The following is a 19,251-nucleotide window of genomic DNA, read 5'->3' as shown; positions in this document are numbered from 1 at the left end:
ATTAGGTGAGCTGGTGAAGAAGGCCGCACCTCGATTGCTGTTGCTCTCGAATACTGTTGCTGCGTTCTCAACTGCTCACGGAAAGCTGTCATGCAGTTGGGAATGGACAGTCCATCAAGCGTTCTGCGGCAAGCCCAAATGACTCACCACCGAGCGGACTGAGGCCACGGAAAAGCCGCGCGCACGCCTGCAGCAGAGCAGAGGTGTCCCGTGCCACGACCTTCGTCTGAGGCTGGAATGATTGATGTCCTCGACTGTCCCAAACGACCCAAACTCCGCGCTCTGCGTCGTAGTCCAGAGGATCACCGCGGCATGATGAAGGCTGCTGAATGCTAGGAAATTGAAGCAAGCACGTTGACCCGGAGACCGCGTAAGCTCGCTGTCAATGATTTCGCAGATCACGCAGGCTGCTTTCACGGCGATCATGGCACTCTCTGTCGGTATCCAGTCACGGACAAGCTGAACAGTGCTTTTGTCGACCGCTCGCTGCGCTGCAGCTCGATAAGTGATGTCATGCAGTTGCTTCAAAGGCGCGTCCAATTGTATGTTCAATGTGTGCCAAAGCAGTAAGCTGCTCATTAATGTATCTCGATCATCCATGGAAGCAGGCATCTGACGGGCAGCAGTAAAGCTGCAATGCCAGGCGTCTAACGCATGCTTTATACGAGCTCGATCGTTGACAAGGTCGTGCATGTGCCGGTGGATAGGTCCCAGCGCGTCATGTGGGGTGTCGGGTAGGGCATCAGTGTAACTCGACCGGCGGTATACTGTGGTTGAGAAAAGGCCGTCGAGCGGCGCCGTAACTTGCGCTTGCGAAGCTACTCCAAAAGCATGAGATACGGGCTTCCAGTGTCTGCCAGTGAGCCGAGGAAAGAGTGCCGGATCATGAGAGAATTTCCAAATCGGTGACTGGAGAGTGAAAGGTGCCAGCTCGTAACCGCTAACATCGAGTTCAGGCATCTTCTCAGACTGATCGAGTAGGATCCTGCTTAAGTCCGACAGACCATAAGCAAGGCGCTGGCGGGCCTCTGCATTGATCATGACGCTCAAAGCTTCTGCGAGTAGTCCATGCTTGTTGTGCCACAGATCATCCGAGCACGGTAGAGTGACTGATACTTCTTCAAAAGACAGCAAAGGCGCTGTGTTCAGCAGCACACTTGTAAAGACATCGGCTCGGAAGACACCGAGAGCCAGCCTTTTGCGGGTTTCAGCATACTTCCATCCCGAATAGTCCCCATGCAAGTCCGCGCCAGGCTGCCGGGTGGGCTGAAAAAGGCCCAGGCGTTTTGCTTGAGCGACAAGGACGGCACCTAGATGCTGCAGGGATGAGTGTTAGAGGCGTTATAGTCATCTCACTCGATAAGCTGCGTACCTGCGCGTAAGAGAAGCCTTGTGGCTGGCCAAAGTATAGACCGTGAACTTGAGTTAGTAGCCGAGCATGAGCGAGCCATATGATATCACCGTCAAAACTTTCGACAGCCAAGAAGCTCGTTAGTAGTTGGCGCAAACTTTTGTGCAGAAGAGTCCCGAAGTGCTTCGCAGATGGCGACCCATACATGCAACCGATGGACAACTGGACCAGGTAGAGAATTGGGTGCAGTCGACCGGCCTGAATGTCGCTGTCGACGAACATTGGCCACAGACGATTGAAATTGGTAGAGTAGGCCTGGAGATGTTCACGGAACACGTCGCCGGCTGAGAGAGGTTGCTCTGCACTTGTTGCTATGCCACGTATGAAAGTTGCGACGAACAACACATGATCCCAAAAGCAATCTTCACCACCAGCATTGGCGCCAGGTCCGCTGGCGGGCTGAGACGCAAGGTGTACGAGTTTATCAACCTCAGCTGCCTCCAGTGGACGGGCATCTTCGAGAACGGGATGCGATGATGACGCTGCTACGTGACTTTGACCGTCAGGCACCGTGTCATTCTCTCTGAAGTCTCCACAGAGGTCATGGCTCTCGGGTGCTGGAAGCATGGCGGAATAATCATGCGTTGCCACGGTTCCAAAGTCTCCAAGCCCGGGGTCATCTTGGAGGAACGAGGTTTCATGAAGCCATGGCCAAGGAATACCGTCGAGATCCATCGGCAAGCCGAGAGTGTAGATCTGATGGGGTTCTGTTTGGTCTTGCCCCAATAAACCCTCCAGGCCGTCGAGAGGTTGCTCTTGAGTCTCGTTGAGCAAAGGTCCTGCATGTCCATCAAGCGGTTGCTGTTGAGAATCACCATCATGCTGCCGCTCGTCTTGAGTTTGTAGAAGGCGAGGTGAGGATATGCTGGAGGGCATGGAATCGAGACGGATGCGAGGAGCGGCTTTGCTCAGTCGTGACCGGCCATCGGTGTAGCGACAAGACTTGGAACGCTCCTGACAAGCCGAACAAGGCATTTGCCCATCGCAACGCATGCGCGCCTTACGGCACTGGTCACATGCAGTATGTGTCCGTCGTCGAGAGGACATATACCCTGAGTGATTGTTGTTCTGGTGGCGACTAAGCAGATCCCGGCGAGCGAAACTCACCCCACAGGTTTCACAGGCGTGCCGGCGCCCTAGATGGTCTGGGGAGTGATTGTGGATATGACGGGACAGCGGCGTGCGAGCCTGATAGGTTCGATGGCAGATAGGGCATTCATGCATTGTGGACCGCGTAGTGTCATCGGTGGAAGGCAGGACCCGCCACGTGATTCCATATGTGACGGCTCGTCCGCAGACTAACTATCTGACTGGACATGTGCTCGTCGTCGGGGGGTGTTCATGGAGGGGGGAGACCAAAGTAGTGCAAGATGAAGGGCAATGAATGGAAAAGAAGGATGTCGAGGAGTTGAGTTCGTGCGCGACATCACGTGAACGCGCGAGCAGAACACACAGTCTTCGTCGAGTCAACAAGTCCTCTTCACTAAACATCTCTTTCCACACGCTACCTTACATATCTGATCTTTGAGCTTCCCATGGCCTCCGTATCAGTCATCTATGGCACTTACGCGTCGACAAGGGTGATAAGACCTTAAGACGCTGGAGATATGGACTACGTGAATGCAAAGATGAACGCCGGACCATCACAAGATCTATATTCACTGGCTGCTTATGATCATCACACTACAGGAACGTCATCGTATTCCGCAGCTTGCCAATGCCTGAGACCTCGACCTCTACCTCATCACCATCCTGAAGGAAAGTCGGGGGCTTCATGAACAAGCCCACACCGCCAGGAGTTCCCGTCATGATAAGGCTACCTCTCTGCAGCGTCTGGCCTTGCGAGCAGAACGCAACGAGCTCTTGCACCCCGTGGCAAAGATCTCCAGTACTCCCTGACTGTCGTACCGCCCCGTTGACCCTCGTCGTCAACTCCTGCTGGTCTGCCGCACCCAGCAACTTCTGCGCAACGAGCACTGGACCCAGCGGCGCGTACTTGTCGAAGGACTTGCTGAACGACCACTGTGGCACGACACCGGCTTTGCCTGGCTCGCGCTGCCAGTCCCTCGCCGAGACATCATTGCCGACGGTGTAAGCGGCCACGACCGAGAGCGCGTCCGCCACGCTGACGTCTTTGGCATCCCGCCCGATCAGCACTGTCAGTTCGCCCTCGTAGTCGCACTGCTGCTGGGCGATTTTCGGAATTGGTATAGCTGCATCGTGGTCTGCGATGCTGGGTGCGGGCTTGGTGAAGACTGTTGGAACTTCTGGTAGCGCTCTTCTGGTCTCTTTTATGTGTGTCTTGTAGTTCAGGCCGATGCACCGGATGATGGGTACATCGCTGACTCTCAGCGGACCCAGCAACTTCTGGACCTTGTCTCGCTTGTCGGTAGGCTGAGCAGACAGCGGGTCGTCGCCATGGAGAACCACAACCTCTAGACTCCCACTCCGAGCCAGTGCTGCAATATCGGCATCTGGCGAGCTGACGATGGGCTCGCCAAACTTCTTTTGGCCGTCCGTTGCTGATACGAATCGTACCAGTCGGTTCCAGGGCACGAGGTCTCCAGTCGACATGGTGTGTCTAGTGCAACCCAAGACAACGAGCAGTGAGGGTTGATATGATTTTGTAGCTCCTGCATTCGGCGACACAGCTTTCACGACAATGCAGACATCAACCTTGCAGACAATGTTCAGACGATCATTGCCGCAGTGGACTCGTACCACATCAGCCATTTGCAGAAGCTGTACCACATTCGCCCATTCGCAAGACCCGATCCGGAGGCAAGCTTGAGAAGTACCACAGTATCCGGTACGCAGTCCCACGGACCAAGTCACCGGCGGTGACTTACGCCAGTACGTCTGAAGGTGCATGGACACATATTGGATCCGAACCGCAGTTGGATCGCGGCCACACTGTCATATCAAAGACAACCGTATACACGCACAGCTTCGATGGCAGACTCGCCTGGCCCAATAAAGCTCTTGAAGACGGCCTTCGTTGATTACCACCATGCCAACCTGCCAAAAGTAAAAGACTTCCTCCGCGACTTCGGACTGGACGTTGCGCACGAAAACCCAGACGGCACAACCTTCTTCAAGGGCTACGGAACGGAACCATTCATCTACATTGCCCGGCCATCACCCAACGGCTCATCCTCCTTCGGTGGTGCGGCATACGTGGTTGAAGGCGAATCGGAACTAGAACGCGCAGCACAGCTCAAAGACGCAGAAGGACCTATCCGAAACCTCGAAGGCCCAGCCGGCGGTCGTGCAGTAACTCTTCGAGATCCCGCAGGCCATGCCGTGCACCTTATCCACGGCTGGCAAGAAACCACCGCCTCGCCACCACACCTCCAAAAACTCATCATCAACTTCGAAGACGACAAACCCCGAAAAGGAAAATTCCAGCGCTTCGAACCAGGTCCCGCGCCCGTGTTTCGATGGGGCCACTACGGCGTGACGTACCCCGAGGGCTTGTACGAGCAGATGTACTCATGGTATACCACCGTAATCTCCCTGGCACCATCCGATATTGTCTACCGCGGTGAAAAATCCGTGACGTGTTTCTTCCATGTTGATCGGGGGGAAAGAGTATACCGACCACCACGCTTTCTTCTTCAAGATGGTGAAGCCGGGGGATCGGCCGTCGGTGGCGCATGCGGCGTTTGAGGTGCATGATTTTGATGTGCAGCAGCTGGGGCATCAGCATTTGACGAGGAAGGGGTATGAGTTGTGTTGGGGCGTGGGGAGACATGTGCTTGGGAGTCAGGTGGTGAGTGAACATCTCCACTTCTGTGCTTCACAGTGTCCGTACTTACACTCTCCTCAGTCCGATTACTGGTTCGACCCTAACGAATTCATCCTCGAACATTACGCCGATGGAGACTTGGTGAATCGAGACACGCCTATTGCAAAAGTGCAAGCGGGGCCAGAAGCGCTCTCGGTTTGGGGTCCTCCGGTGCCAGAGGTATTCTAGAAGAGTGCTGCTGTCGGCACAGTCTCAACTCACTCCGGGCGTCGCTCGTGATGAACAAGGGAGGATGAAGCGGGAGGCGAAGGCTCTTGGGGTGAGCTTTCCGTTTCCGACAATCTTTGGTGAGAGACCGCTGGCGTGGGGTGCGGTGGCGGCGAAGAGCCATGTGCCCAGGAGAGGGTTGAGGGAGGAGTGTGGAGGGTTGTGCGGAAGTTTAGTGGAGGTCTAATATTGCGGTGCGATGTGCGAGGATGTGAAGGTCTGGAAGTCAGTGGTTCGATGGTGATGGTTGAAACTTAGGCGATCAAGCGCCAATGTTGAATGCCATGTGGTATCATGCTACTCTATCGTTGTTGAACGCCAAACCCCATGCGCTGCGATCTTGTGACGCCCATTTTGCTCCCATGTTTTTTTATAGCCGTTCCGCCCGTGACGTATCTGCACGCATCTAATACAAGACTCGCGTCCTGATTCTGCTACCAAGATCCTCCAAGCTCTGGTACAAGTTCTTGATCTCCGAGACGTTGACATTACTAATATCAGCCATCAAGTAAGCCACATCTCCCCTGCTATCCGTCATCTGCTTGTCGACATTGTGGTCGCCGAGGATCTCGTTGACTTTGCGTAGCACACCGGGGACGTTCTTGTGGATGTAGACGACACGGGCGTGGTTGGGCTCGTCCAGGGTGAGGGAGCGGAGGGTCACCTCAGGCATATTGACGGCACCGATTGTGGTGCCGAAGTTGACGTAGTTGACGAGAGCGTCTGCGACTTCTACGCCGATCGCGGCTTGTGCTTCTTCTGTTGAGCCGCCGATGTGGGGGGTGAGGATGACGTTCTTTTGCTTGAGGAGCTCGTCGGACCAGTCGTTGAGTTGGGTGTTGAAGTGTTCGCCGTTGCTGCCTGGCTCGTTGGGGAAGACGTCGATTGCTGCGCCGGCGAGCTTGCCGTCTTGGAGCGCCTTGACGAGGGCTGGGATGTCGACCACGCTTCCTCGCGAGGCGTTGAGAAGGTATGCGCCGTTTCGCATCTTCTCGAGTTGTGGGCCGCTGATCATGTTCTTCGTGTCTTCGATTTCGGGGACATGCAGTGTCACGAAGTCTGCGCCTTGGAGGAGTTCATCGAGGGAGTGTACCTGCGTTGCGCTGCCCAGGTTCATGAGGTTGACGACGTCGTAGTAGATGACCTTCATGCCCATCGACTCTGCCAGCACTGAAAGTTGTGCACCGACGTGTCCATATCCAACGATACCCAAAGTCTTTCCTCTTACTTCCCAGCAGCCAGCAGAGACCTTGTTCCAGACGCGCTTGTGCATTTCCACGTTGCGATCACCGATCTGTCGTGCGAGCGATATGATGCAGCCAATCATCTGCTCTGCCACCGAACGCGAGTTGCTGAAGGGCGAGTTGAAGACGGCAACACCATTCTCTGCGGCGAATTTGAGATCGAGCTGATTCGTGCCAATGCAGAAGCAGCCAACCACAATCAAGTTCTTAGCATGCTTGAGCACATTGGCAGTGAGCTGTGTCTTCGATCGGATACCAAGGACGTGAACATGTTGGATCTTCTCAATGAGCTGGTCCTCTGGCAGTGAGCTCTTGAGTGCCTCGACCTGGTAGCCTTGCTTTGTGAGGATCGACTGGCCGGTCAGGTTGACATTCTCCAGCAGCAGGACCTTGACATCCTGTGTCTGGAAGGGTCGCAGCTGCTTTGCTGACACTTTCGGTGGGCCGGAGTAGCTCTGGTTGGGGCTGTGGAAGCTGAGCTCTGGGCTGCGCGACAGAGAGGCTTCGGCGGCGTTGAAGGAGTTGGACACGGATCTGGCGAGCGCGTCTCTGGAGCTGCCGTTGCGGACGGGAATGTCTTGGGCGGCGGTCGGCATTGTGGTGGTGGTCGAGGGGTGAGGTGTGAAAGGTGAAGAGTCTACGCCTTGGTGCAGCTCATACACAGGCTTATGTAGGCCAGAATGCGCAAGCTGCGGCAGAGTCACGCTTCCGAAGATTGTCCCGCACGTGCCTGACGCCAGACTCCTTGCGGCACAGTGCGGAGACGCTGCTGAGCCACGTGAGCTTAACTTGCATCCTGGGAGGGCACTGCAAACACAAGCACGTACAAGCCTTACAAGCAGGGCACCAAGAAACTCACCACATGGCTGATCGACAATGCACGACGCTGCGGTGCCGATCTCAGCTTCCTGTCCAGCGCTGACAGCAAAGAGAGACTGAAGAAGGGCAGCTCGGCCAAGTATCGAGTCACGGTCCAGGAATTGACGTCTCTTGCTCGCAAGATTGCTGCTTCTTCTGAGCCAAAGATCAGAATCCCGCAGAGCATTGTCACCGTCACAAGAACCATCATCAGTCTGCGCAAAGGAGCCAATCAATACTTTGCGGAGCTCACCAAGGCTAAGAAGGATGAGGCCACGAAAGCTGCAGACGCTGGCCACAAATACTTCATCTCGGCTGTGGAGGAGATCCTTGCGATACTGCAGCCTGACGAGGCGGCCGCACCAGTCTCAAGCAACCTTCAGAACATGTGTGCAGCTCTGACAGTAGATGATGCTGCCACCGACGATAGCGCTCCTGCGTCAAAGTCTCAGCCAAAGCAATCGGAGGGTACCGAGGACGAGCTCGAAGAGAATGACATGCATCATGTCTTTGCCATCCTTACATTCTTCAAAGACGTCAACGATATTCGGGACCACGTCATGACTGTCTGGAAGGATTGTCGTAATGGCAAGCTGAACTTGATGAGTGCGGCAGTCACGACTGACACTGCTTATGGCATCTTGAAACGCAGCTCTGATGATCTCTTCGAGGCACTGCCAATGGAAGCCAACTATCCTAGCCTGGTCCTCTATCTCAGCAACTACGTGGAAATGGAAAGCCTGGGTGGTAACGGCGACAAGTTCGGCGACTTTGTCTGCGCGAGAGCGTGTACCCTGCTCGCCGAATATGCAGATGTACTCGCACCGAATTCAGTACCTGCCATGAAGTACGGACATTTCGGCGTTTACGATCCTCGAGGCAAAGACTGGTTCAAGCAATCGGAGGAGCAGCAACACAAAGATGATCTCATCGTGCTCATGGAACTTCTGCCAGAGTTCACCAAATTGTCCCGCGGCCAGGTAGAGATACCAGCTGAAGACGGTCTCACAACTTGCCTTCGAATCATGATGGATGCCAACGACCTGGAGGCGATGCCCATGTACGGCATCTTCGCCACTCAAGTCTTCCTCGACATACACCATGTGCTGCGAGAAGATGCCAGCAGAGCATTCGAAGAGCTGAAAGCCACTGGTAACCGTGTCGCCCAGACCATTGATGACTACTTTCGCTTCTCCCGCAGTAGGCACATCTCCAATTGGCCGGCACAGAATGACCAAGTCTTCAAGGAAGTGCAGCGCTACGCGAAAGACTGCACACAGAAAGATGTCATGCAGGACCTTGGTCAAGCTCTCTCGAGATCATTCCGTGATCAAGGTGTGCGGTCAAAGCCTTACTGGCTGCTCACCATGAATCCCATTCTGGCCGGCTTGATTGTATTCCGACTCAACATGATGCTACAAGATGGTATGTTCAACGCAGCCCGTTTACAATGGACCATTCAACTGACGACTTGCAGGTGGTATCAACTTGTGCACTGCCTGGGGTTCAGTCATCTACCCAGCACACTTGTACAACGCAGCGAAGCACAGCGCTGGGCTCGATGCAGAGTGGAAAGACATGGACTATCTGATATCTGTCCACGGCGCTCAACGCATATTTGTTGGTGCTCCACCGACCGACGCTGCCGAATACCAGAAGCGCTTCCTGCTCGCTCTCGGCGCCAGTGCGAGCAACTTCGCACGCAACCGCCGTCCAGGCGGTCCAGCTCTGATCGTGGAATCAAAGAAAGGCCCACGTGGCTTGAAGTCCACATCTCCCGTCAAAGACATCTGGCGAGCGCACTACCTCTACGGCGAGCCCGTCGCACTGACCACGCCGAACATGGTTGCAATGCTCTCCGTCGCAAGCAAAGCGGAGCGCACAAGTGTCCCTGCAGTCGACCTTCAAGCTTTCACACGCGAGATGATAGTGCAGCGCCAATACACACCATTGCAGCTCCTCCAAATCGTCCGCGAAGGCGTCGCAGCAGAAGAATTCCACTTCCTCTTCGACTACTTCGGCTTTCACCAGCGCGGCTTGAAGCTTCTACGCACACTCCAGACACACCTTCACGCGGACCTGGTCAAGTACTTCACCGAGTCGTACATCGAAGATGAGTCACAGCTCCCATACATTATCGGCTACCTCTTCAAAGTCGTACGCGGCTCAGATCGGATCGCGCAAGCGCTGCCGCAAGGTGTTCAGGGAGGGAGCCGAATGCTTCATGATGCCGCAGGGGTGCTGGAGAACTTTCTGCGGGGTGATGATAATAGGTATGGCGGAGTGATGCGCGCGAGGACGTGGTCGAATGCTGTGGGTTATGCGTATCATGCTGCGACACTGGACTCTGTTGAGTTTCCTGCTGGAATCACGAGGCTGGACCCACCGCCCGCGGATGCATAGATTGATCGAGCTTTCGCTGGCTGGGAGCATATATGGTTGACCTCGAGGGGATCATTGCACCATTGGGATATATTGTTGTGCTGTCTGGATTGACATCACCATGGAGACGATGTTCGAAGCCGGGACAAATTCGATGGCGTCTGGTCACGCCTTACAACGCACACAACGCATGCACCCGCTCAATTGCAACTTTCTCTCATACCACGTCGTTTACAGACGTGTCAGCAAAGGAAATCAAAGAGGCGGACCGGTGGAACTCGTTGGACTAGGCATGCAGATGTCATTAATGCGCAACATTTTGGAAAGTTGCAGGGAAGACGGAGCATGAAGGATGGTGGTGTATTGATCACAAGGTGGGAGTGTGAACGTGTTGTTAACAGGCTCATCTGAAGTCCAGCAAGCTACTGTACATGTCGTCCATCCCGCGCTTCAGACCCTCCAGTGTGCTCATCTTGAGCTTAGCTCAGTATGGGGTGGGGTCTGCCGACGTCAACAGTAGCACTAGCACATGCACAGTGTCATTCTCCACTACCGTCACACTACCTTCCATGTTTGCCATGTACAACTTCCGATAACCTCGACTCTCACAATCTGATGCATTCCGACTGCAACCACGATGGATGACCTGCTTGGCGAGGACTGGCAGAAGCCAGCTAAGCCTTCAACGACAACGACCACAGCTCCCTTGAACCCGACCAACTTCGCATCTCAGTATGCAAGCTTACGAGCGAGCCCCGCGATCCCCCAATCAGGCACAGCATCACCACACAACATCTCCCGCCCGTCAAGCACTCTCAATGGCGCCGCCAAGCCTGCAGCAACCGGCGACCAGTTCGGCAACTTGTTATCCTTGAAGTCGCAAAAGTCGGCCAACACCAATATCTCGATCCAGGAGCGGCAGAGGCAATTGATTGAGGAGAAAAGGCGCCAGCAAGAGCAGCAGGGAGCGTTGTGGGATACGTTGGGTAGTGGAAGAGGGACGCCAGAAGTGAGAGGACCCTCGCCTGCTCTGTCGAAGCCTGCGGAGCAGGATGAGGATGATATATTGGCTGCCTTCAACAGGCGTGCGCCCGTCGATAAAGCGAGTCACTTTCCTCCGCCTGCTTCGGGAGCTGCGAGTGGGAGGAGTACGCCAGCTGCGGCACAAGCTCCTACGCCTGTGACTGCTGGGAATGGAGGATTTGACGAGGACGATGATCCATTTGGGTTGGGCTCGTTACCGAAGCAGGCGAATGGTCACGCGGCGCCTGTGGCAAAAGCACAACCGAATGACGACCATGATATACTCGGTGATCTTGCACGACCGGTCGCGGAAAAGCCACCACCCAAGCAGCCTGTGCCAAGACCTATACCTGAACCTGAGAACGACTTCATTCCTGGAGGTGGAGAGCTGGAAGAAGGCGATATGCCGAAAGATCGCGCCCTGGCAGAGCTGGTAGAAATGGGCTTCCCAGCAGACAAGGCGAAAATTGCTTTGGCAGAGTCTGGCGGCGAGGTGCAAGCCGCGGTAGGCTGGCTGTTGCAGCAAGCTCACGAAGAGTCACGACAGAAAGCAAAGGGTGAAAGTGCGGAAAGGCGACGAAGCCCAGTGACAGGAAGCCGAAGCCCGCAGCGTCGACCACGAGGGGAACAAGATGCAATGCCAGCATGGATGCGAGATGAAGCTCGATCCAGCTCAGCAGGGCGGCGTCATGACAGCAGGTCGCCGGCGAATGGTGACAAGGACGCAGCGCAGGTGGCGCAAGAGTATGGCAACAAGCTTTTTAAAGGCGCAACGTCGCTGTGGAAAGCAAGTCAGAAGCAGATGGCCAAGACCATGGCAGAGTTCCAGCAGGGACCGGAATCAAGCCAGCCTAAGTGGATGCATGACTCTAGTGCCGATAATAGCAGATCGAGCAGCCAGAGGAGACTCGAGGAACGGCCACGTCCTGTAGCAAAGCCCGAAGTTGACGTTACCGATGAGGCTGCAATGCTGGATGCTCCACGCGATCGGCCACAAAAGCCGACAAGATCAGACCCTGGCCGTGTTACACAGCAGCCTACTCGAGAGCGTGCGCCAGCTGAGCCTCTACCTCACAGACCTGCTGCGCAACCCAGGTTTATGCAGCAAGCACAGCCACCACTCGATAAGAGACCAACTACGAAGCTCAGCAGGCAGGACGTGGAAGATCAGACTGCTCAGGCATACGTTAGTCCAGCGAGGAGGAAGAAAGCGGCGCCGAAGCCCGAACCTCAACCTGAACCAGAGGTAGATCTGTTTTCTTCAGCTCCTCCTTCGCAGCCTGTACAAACATCGAGACCTGCGCCTGCGGCAAGCATACCGCGCCCAGCACGAGCGCCAACGCCACCAAGACCAAAGGCACCGCCCCGTACTATACCTAGCGTTTCGCCAGCGGCGCTTTCGTCATCTGGAGCCAAGCGGAAGGCTGGTGGCGAGGCGTTCAAGCGCGGTGATTATGCCACAGCTCACGAAGCATACACAGCTGCATTGACACCACTACCTGCTACCCACCCGGTCGCGATCATTCTGTACACCAACCGCGCCTTGACGGGCATCAAGACTGGTGACGCAAAGACTGCCGTCTCAGACGCAGACCAAGCACTCGGCGTCATCGGCCAGAGTCAAGGTATCGGCGAGACCATCGATCTCGGCAGCGGCGAGGGCGTCAAAGACATGCGTGAGTTTTACGGCAAAGCGATCATGCGAAAGGCAGAAGCATTAGAGCATCTCGAGAAATGGAGCGACGCTGCCGCCGCTTGGAAGACTGCAGTCGCAGCTGGCGTTGGCGGAGCTGTGAGCTTGAAGGGCAGGGATCGCTGCGAAAAGGCCGCAGCACCGAAACCAGCCACTAAACCAGCGCCTGTCCACAGCACAGCACCGGGACCAGGCCGACCGGCTCCAGCTAAGAGTATGGGTAACAGTCTCAATCGACCTGCACTTTCAGGCGCGCAGTCAGCTGAAGCTGTGAAGAAGCTGCGTGCAGCGAATGCAGCGGCCGACAAGGCTGATGATGAGAAGTTCGCCTTGAGCGATCAGGTCGACGCGAAACTTACAGCTTGGAAGGGGGGCAAAGCGGATAATCTCCGAGCGTTACTGCAGAGTCTGGATAGTGTTCTCTGGGAGGCTGCCGGGTGGAAGAAGGTCGGGATGAGTGATCTGGTCATGCCGAATAAGGTGAAGATTGTTTATATGAAGGCGATTGCGAAGGTGCATCCAGATAAGGTGAGTCCAGTTCAGAAAATTATCATGTTTGTGGGATACGTTACTGATGGTTGCCATTGCAGATACCACAAGATGCTACGACTGAGCAGCGCATGGTCAGTGCGTCTGTCTTCAGCACGCTGAATGAAGCGTGGGATAAGTTTAAGAAGGATAACAATCTATGACGAGGAGTAGACCAGGTATAGAAGGATCAACACCTGACCATTTCTAGCACATTTGTTGTTGCTGTCTCTGTTGACGCGCCTCGCAGCGAGGGAAATTTCTTACTGAAGGTTGCACATGTGAGTGACAAGGTCGCCAGCGTCATCGGGACTCTTCCTTGATGAGGTTATTGGACTACATACAGTGATGTGATTTGCTGCGAACAGGGCTGTTCACAGCTGACGTATGAAGTGATGCACTCACAAATTCCCGGATACCATGCCCGACTTCATCTACTCTTTGTTCGGACCTTTCGCTCGGTTGGTGCCAGGGGCTATCGCCCCAAACTGGTGCTGCGAATGTGGACGAAGGCATTGCGCACTTTCTTCATCGCGGCAGACGGGGAGCATTCACTTTACAAGATGGCGCTGACGGTTTACGACTGACTTCGTCGCTGGTATGTGGCGGAGCTAGGGGCCAGTGATCCGCATCTGGCTGGTTTGACTTTACCTGCATTTGACTTGGCTCGTGGGACGTAGTGGGTGACCGCTGCCTGAGCAGAATGTCTCTCAGGGTCGCCATCATTGATGCCACCAGCAAGTGAGACTGCGCCTCGCCTTCACACGCCAAGCAACCGCTCAGCTGTACAAGGACATGTGAAAGCCCCGACCAGAAGCTTGAGATGCTTCACGTGACAATCCGTGCCAGGATATGTTGATCATCCGCAAGATCAGCCATGCTTGTCAAGCAGCCAAGCGCTCTCGATCATCAACGCGTGCGTGTGTCTTGCTGCACGTCTGCAACACCTCCACACTTGGCATGTGTAAGTGCTATCCATTGACGGCCTTACACATCAAGCAATTAGCAAGGTCTGACGAGACGACACTGGCAGTGCTAGCGGCTTGTCCCGTGATAGCAAGCTTACTATGCCAAAGACTTGGTGCTGTTCATGCCGCTGAAACGTTTGCGCCTCGATGTCGCTTGGCGATGTGGTCATGATAGAAGCTCTTTGTGGCAGTGTTCTGGCCTGTTTGGGCGAAGAGCTGGGGATGGCTTGTTGTAGGTTTTTTAAGATGTGGTTGTGATGGGAAGATTTGCGACATCTGGCTTAAAGGTGTGGCAGAGCCAACATCAAAGATCCATACAGACCTTTAAAGACGGCGTATACCATCTTTGCGAACGCCAGAGTGTTGGAAAAGTCGCTATTCTCGTGTTAGACTGCGTCTTGACGCGACGAACAAGAGTCGTATAGCGATGGCTTAGATCTCTGCTTGCTGGCTAGACGAGATGCTGATGGCGGTATAAGAGCGTCAGACTATACCTGCCGATCATCAGTAGACAGCCGCAAGAATCCGATTCGGAACAGAAACTCAAAACACAACATGAAGATCCAAAACTCTCTGACAGCCCTCGTGGCCGCTTCAACCTTTGCGCAGGCGATGCGCTTTCCAATGCATAATGTAAGGGACGTGGAAGGCCTTGAAGGTGGTGGTAATCCACCGCCACCACACCTGGCAGATGGTCAGTATGATATCCTCCTTCCGCATCTCAGTCCTGGTAGTCGCTGCTGATACGAGAAAGGTGGTCCTGGCCCGAAGCATCTTGATGATGATGAGCACCGGGACGATATCGATCGCAATGGAGACGGCAACACTTTACCAGCACATCTCGAAGATGATGAACACCGTGACGATGATGAACACCGCGAAAACGACGTCGATCGAAATGGTGACGGAGACACTTTGCCAGAGCATCTCGAGGATGACGAGAAGATGGCGAAGATCAAAACGGGGATGGCAACAACCTGCCAGGCCATCTCGAAGACGGAAACACTGCTGTGCCATCGTACAACACCAACGGCGAAACAGGCCAGCAATCGGACAATCTCGACAATACTCCATATGCCAGTGTCGCTCAAGTCGACGGCGATTCGCAACGGCGATGGCAACGACAATAATGATGATGGTCCAGATGGAGATGGAGATGGAGATGGTCCGGATGGCTATCGCAATGCTGCTGGTGCCAACACCTTCCCCATGTTGGGTGGCCTGGCAGGAGTCTCGGTGGCGGTGCTGTTGGCGCTGTGATGGGATAGAGCCGCCGTGGTACACTCATGAAAGCTGAGTTCGGTATGATGATGACGGGTGATACGGCGGAGGACTGATGATGTCTGTGTCTGGAAACCCAGAGCGATGCTGTAACGGCCGATGTTTGTTCCAGGTTGGAGGTTTGTTGCCGGTGCTGCTTGCATAACGAAGAATTTGCTGCGATATTTCGACCATGGAATTAGCGACAGAATGAGAAGTGTCTTCTCTGCTCAACCTTGCGTTGGTATAGCAGGTGGTGTTCTTGGGCCCGAATCTGAACCTCTACGCGCGACAGCTGGGCAAGTCCGAAACCTGAGCGGTGCAGTACTCAGGGGACAAACGTTGATCCACTCGCGATGTGTTTCTGTTGATTTGGAGCCGCTTGATCACTGTCCGAGCGGCATTGAAGTGGTGTTCCATTGCTGCAGATGTGAGCTGTAGTCTTGGCAAAGGACAAAGTTTCATGAGATCCGAGCAGGGATGCCATGCCAAAGATGTGCGCAGAGCTCTCGCGGCAGGCTGCCAAGAATACAGACAGCATCTGCATGCCGTCGGAGCCGACCACAGTCCGGTATGAAAGTCAGTACGTGCGTGTCTGCAACTGCTCAACGAGTTTGCGCTCGATGTTGCATGACCTGTGCTTCGAGCCGCCCGACCTGTTTTGACAACATAGCACTTTGGTCTGTATCGTGATGCGGCAGCCCTTCTTCGTTATAGTTAGAGAATAGATAAGCTGCAGCCGATTTTGTGAGCAACGGGCTGTATCTGAGCGAAGTGTGCGATTCCAGAGGATGCTGCGTGATGAGCAAATAGCGGTCGACCGCTCGCAGCATCTGAAACGAGTCGCTTCCCTGGTCTTGGAGATCACTCAGGCAGGTTATGTGAAGCTGGTGTTGCCCGGATATGCTTGATGACGCGTGAAATGTGGCTCCTACGAGTTAACGACGACGCTGAAAAGTCCGGAGTTCAAAGGGGAACCTAAATATTCATCTGTCGCCCGACAAGCCGCGTTGTGGGTAAGGCCAGGGAGCAGGTATAAGGTCTTGACGTCCGAACAGCAGACTCCTGTCCCCAAGGCTTCGTCTGCACCAGTAGTGCAGCTAGCCTGATCAGCCCCTTCCAGTCACCGTCGCTCCGATGCACTCCAAACAGCTTGTACTGACAGCCCTGGTGGCTACAGCAGTTGCTGTGCGGGACCTTCAAGACAGCGACTTCCCACAGGCATGCCAGTCAACTTGCGATGCGGCAAGGAATTTGTTCAACCAGTGCGATGACCAGAATGACAACAACAATGACGACAACGGCAACTGGAACTGGAATAATTGGAGTAACAACTCGCAATTCCGACAGTGCATGTGCCAAGGGTCGAATGCAAACTCGGATTTTGCCAATTGCGACGGCTGCGTACGCCAGTACCCGGTGAACAGCCAGAATGGTGGGAACATGCGAGGCAATGGTGAGCATCAGTCAGCTTCGATCGATCTAAGTTGAGATGACTGACACACCTCCAGAAGTCCAAAGATGGATGCAGTTCTGTGGCTTCCAGCAGCAGAACAATGTCGGCACCACCACGAACGGAGTCATCCTCCCAACTCCAGCAACCACGCCGTTTGTCACGAATAGCTTCTACAGCACGAACTGCCGAACCTGGGTCTATACCTCGACCTACAACAACAATGGAAACGTGAGTAGCGTCAGGAATTGATCCACACATACCTGCTGACATCTTCCCAGAACAACAACAACAACAACAACAACAACAACAACAACAACAACAACAACAACAACAACAACAACAACTTCGGCAACACTTACCTCGCCACTTCCACTGAATGTAACAATCAGCCAGGTGCTACAGGTGCCTACTATGGTAGCTCGACCTCGTGGAGTACCGAGTACTACCAGACCACTCAGAATGGCCAGGTGTATCAGCAGACTGCGCTCGTTGGCGTTGGTCCAGATGGTGCCCGACAGACAGTCGCACCTGACAATGCGGGTGGTCTGAATGTGTACGATGGTGCTGCAGCCAAGAATGCACTACCATTCTATGGCGCTGCCGGTGGTTTCTTGATGGCTGCTTTCGCGCTGTAGAGGGACCGGCTCCTGCGATGGAGAGCCATTGAGTGGCGGCCCAAATCTCTGGCCAACCTGGAGTGGCGTGAGGCTAGACGGATGACTTTCCCATCGCGGATGGATGAATGATGAGGTGCCGAGATAACGTTCGTGGAGTACATGTAAGGTAATCCAGTAGACATTGCATGCATTTTCGAGCAGACTGTATCGTGGTCCCGCAGCGCCTTCCCTCGATCACATGTACCGCAGTCTCAATATTGTCTCATGGGAGGCGTAGCATGTGCAACTTGCTGGTGATGTTGTCGAGAGAGCGGGAGAATGTCGCGTCGTCGTGTAACCGTGTTGATGTTTCCGCCACGTCCAATCGGCAACATCCGAAGCGCTGACCATTTGCTTGGCTCCGTCCGCATCGCCGACCTCATCGAAGCTCCCACTCCGTCCTGCCATTGAGCATTCCACGATATCGCCACAATGCTGCAAAGAAGCGCTCGCAGGCTTGTGCCCGCGCTCAGTCGCCGGACAGTCGCTGTCCGCCAATACAGCACACCGCCAGACAACCCAATCCCCGCAAACGACCCCAACGCGAAAGAGCGCAACCCTCCCATATCCGGCACCAAGAACCTCCCGACTGTGTCGATGGGAAGCAGAGATGCGGCATTGATGGAGACTGCGGCAGAGGGTGAAGACAAGCGTGTACAGCAGGCACCGAACAGGGCGACGACATGGAGCAGGAGCCAGCGGGAGAGGGCAAAGGCCATGGTTGGACCGAGATTTGAGCAGACGATCATGGAAGATCAGGTATGGACATGATACAGAACCCGCCCAATGTGGGAAGAGCATATGAGGTGGGAAGCTAGTGGCTGACAAAATGATAGCCACGCCCACTGGCAGCCATCGAGCTGATCCACCAACAACCCGTAAACTGGACCAAGCAACGCGTTGTGTCCTGCGACGGAGGAGGCGGTCCTCTCGGCCACCCCAGAATCTTCATCAACGTAGACAAGCCGCAGATTTGCTTCTGCACATATTGTGGTCTGCCATTCGTAAGACCCATCCCATCCCAACCCACTCTCCCCACCCATCCATACCCTTCCTAACCTTCACTCCAGGCCCACGAGCACCACCGCAAGCACCTTCAAAGCCTGCCCCACACATCATACCCGCTGGAGCCACAAAGCAACGCAGCGGAGATCCCCGCATCTCAAATGGCTGAACTGGGAGGAAAGACTGGCTCGGACTCGAAGCTTCAGAGTGTCACTGGAAAGGTTCTCGAGCAGAGGTAGATGGATAGGCTGTATTTTAGACAGCCCATTAGTGTACAAATGGCCATTTTGAATGAAGTATCACTGTAAAGCGCCTCGTGCACAACCTGCTAATACGGAGCACAGGATGCGTTTGAGGTACGACAGATGCGAATCGACTGCGAAGACTACTGGAGATGGGGGGAAGCAATCGCGCTATGCTGTGGGTGCATCGCGTCGTGTATAGGGATGCTAATACGGTGCACAGGATAACTGTGAGTGAGGACGAACCCGAATCAGCTGCGCAGATATCTGGAGATGACTCGAAGCGACGGCGCGGTATCCACAGGTATATCGCGTCATGCATAGGGCTGATACTAACACAGGACCCATATCGACAAATCGGATGGTAGGCTAACCAGCCGCAACGACATAATATCACAGATGGTATTACTGGCACGCACAGGGAACATTTCTCTCCACATTTTCATTCTTCGGCTATGCTACTAGTTGTATGACATCGCATCAAGCCTGGGTGAGCTCAGCTCACCCACA

General features: G+C 54.6%; 9 protein-coding genes across 9 annotated transcripts; 6 read left to right on the top strand and 3 right to left on the bottom strand.

Moving 5' to 3' along the window:
• Positions 1-88: 88 nt before the first annotated feature.
• Positions 89-2,635, bottom strand: CLAFUR5_07456 (uncharacterized protein; the record flags this gene model as incomplete). Its single annotated transcript, XM_047906604.1, has 3 exons — positions 89-220; positions 256-1,317; positions 1,373-2,635. The coding sequence occupies 3 exons, from the start codon at positions 2,633-2,635 to the stop codon at positions 89-91; spliced, it is 2,457 nt and encodes an 818-aa protein (XP_047763555.1).
• A 459-nt stretch (positions 2,636-3,094) lies between these two features.
• Positions 3,095-3,985, bottom strand: CLAFUR5_07455 (Fumarylacetoacetate hydrolase domain-containing protein 2A; the record flags this gene model as incomplete). The annotated part of the gene is made up of 1 exon (XM_047906603.1): positions 3,095-3,985. One exon carries the CDS (start codon positions 3,983-3,985, stop codon positions 3,095-3,097), a length of 891 nt encoding a protein of 296 aa, XP_047763554.1.
• A 378-nt stretch (positions 3,986-4,363) lies between these two features.
• Positions 4,364-5,387, top strand: CLAFUR5_07454 (uncharacterized protein; the record flags this gene model as incomplete). Its single annotated transcript, XM_047906602.1, is given in 3 exon segments — positions 4,364-4,984; positions 5,004-5,183; positions 5,241-5,387. The coding sequence occupies 3 exon segments, from the start codon at positions 4,364-4,366 to the stop codon at positions 5,385-5,387; spliced, it is 948 nt and encodes a 315-aa protein (XP_047763553.1).
• A 445-nt stretch (positions 5,388-5,832) lies between these two features.
• CLAFUR5_07453 (D-3-phosphoglycerate dehydrogenase 2) lies at positions 5,833-7,266 on the bottom strand (the record flags this gene model as incomplete). Its single annotated transcript, XM_047906601.1, has 1 exon — positions 5,833-7,266. One exon carries the CDS (start codon positions 7,264-7,266, stop codon positions 5,833-5,835), a length of 1,434 nt encoding a protein of 477 aa, XP_047763559.1.
• Positions 7,267-7,467: 201 nt separating this feature from the next.
• CLAFUR5_07452 (uncharacterized protein) lies at positions 7,468-9,931 on the top strand (the record flags this gene model as incomplete). The annotated part of the gene is made up of 2 exons (XM_047906600.1): positions 7,468-8,953; positions 9,006-9,931. Coding segments are annotated over 2 exons (2,412 nt in total), but the record flags the coding sequence as incomplete, so codon positions are not given.
• A 616-nt stretch (positions 9,932-10,547) lies between these two features.
• CLAFUR5_07451 (UBA domain-containing protein 7) lies at positions 10,548-13,318 on the top strand (the record flags this gene model as incomplete). Its single annotated transcript, XM_047906599.1, has 2 exons — positions 10,548-13,154; positions 13,217-13,318. 2 exons carry the CDS (start codon positions 10,548-10,550, stop codon positions 13,316-13,318), a joined length of 2,709 nt encoding a protein of 902 aa, XP_047763557.1.
• Positions 13,319-14,677: 1,359 nt separating this feature from the next.
• CLAFUR5_07450 (uncharacterized protein) lies at positions 14,678-15,382 on the top strand (the record flags this gene model as incomplete). The annotated part of the gene is made up of 2 exons (XM_047906598.1): positions 14,678-14,816; positions 14,877-15,382. 2 exons carry the CDS (start codon positions 14,678-14,680, stop codon positions 15,380-15,382), a joined length of 645 nt encoding a protein of 214 aa, XP_047763292.1.
• A 1,137-nt stretch (positions 15,383-16,519) lies between these two features.
• Positions 16,520-17,473, top strand: CLAFUR5_07449 (uncharacterized protein; the record flags this gene model as incomplete). The annotated part of the gene is made up of 3 exons (XM_047906597.1): positions 16,520-16,838; positions 16,894-17,066; positions 17,117-17,473. 3 exons carry the CDS (start codon positions 16,520-16,522, stop codon positions 17,471-17,473), a joined length of 849 nt encoding a protein of 282 aa, XP_047763002.1.
• A 453-nt stretch (positions 17,474-17,926) lies between these two features.
• CLAFUR5_07448 (Lactobacillus shifted protein) lies at positions 17,927-18,738 on the top strand (the record flags this gene model as incomplete). The annotated part of the gene is made up of 3 exons (XM_047906596.1): positions 17,927-18,253; positions 18,331-18,498; positions 18,565-18,738. The coding sequence occupies 3 exons, from the start codon at positions 17,927-17,929 to the stop codon at positions 18,736-18,738; spliced, it is 669 nt and encodes a 222-aa protein (XP_047763003.1).
• Between the last annotated feature and the right edge of the window lie 513 nt (positions 18,739-19,251).

This window comes from Fulvia fulva, chromosome 6 (genome assembly GCF_020509005.1).
Source record: "Fulvia fulva chromosome 6, complete sequence".
Lineage (NCBI taxonomy): Eukaryota > Fungi > Ascomycota > Dothideomycetes > Mycosphaerellales > Mycosphaerellaceae > Fulvia > Fulvia fulva.
Note: the sequence above shows the minus strand (reverse complement) of the source record. Positions and strands in the feature narration are given on the sequence as shown.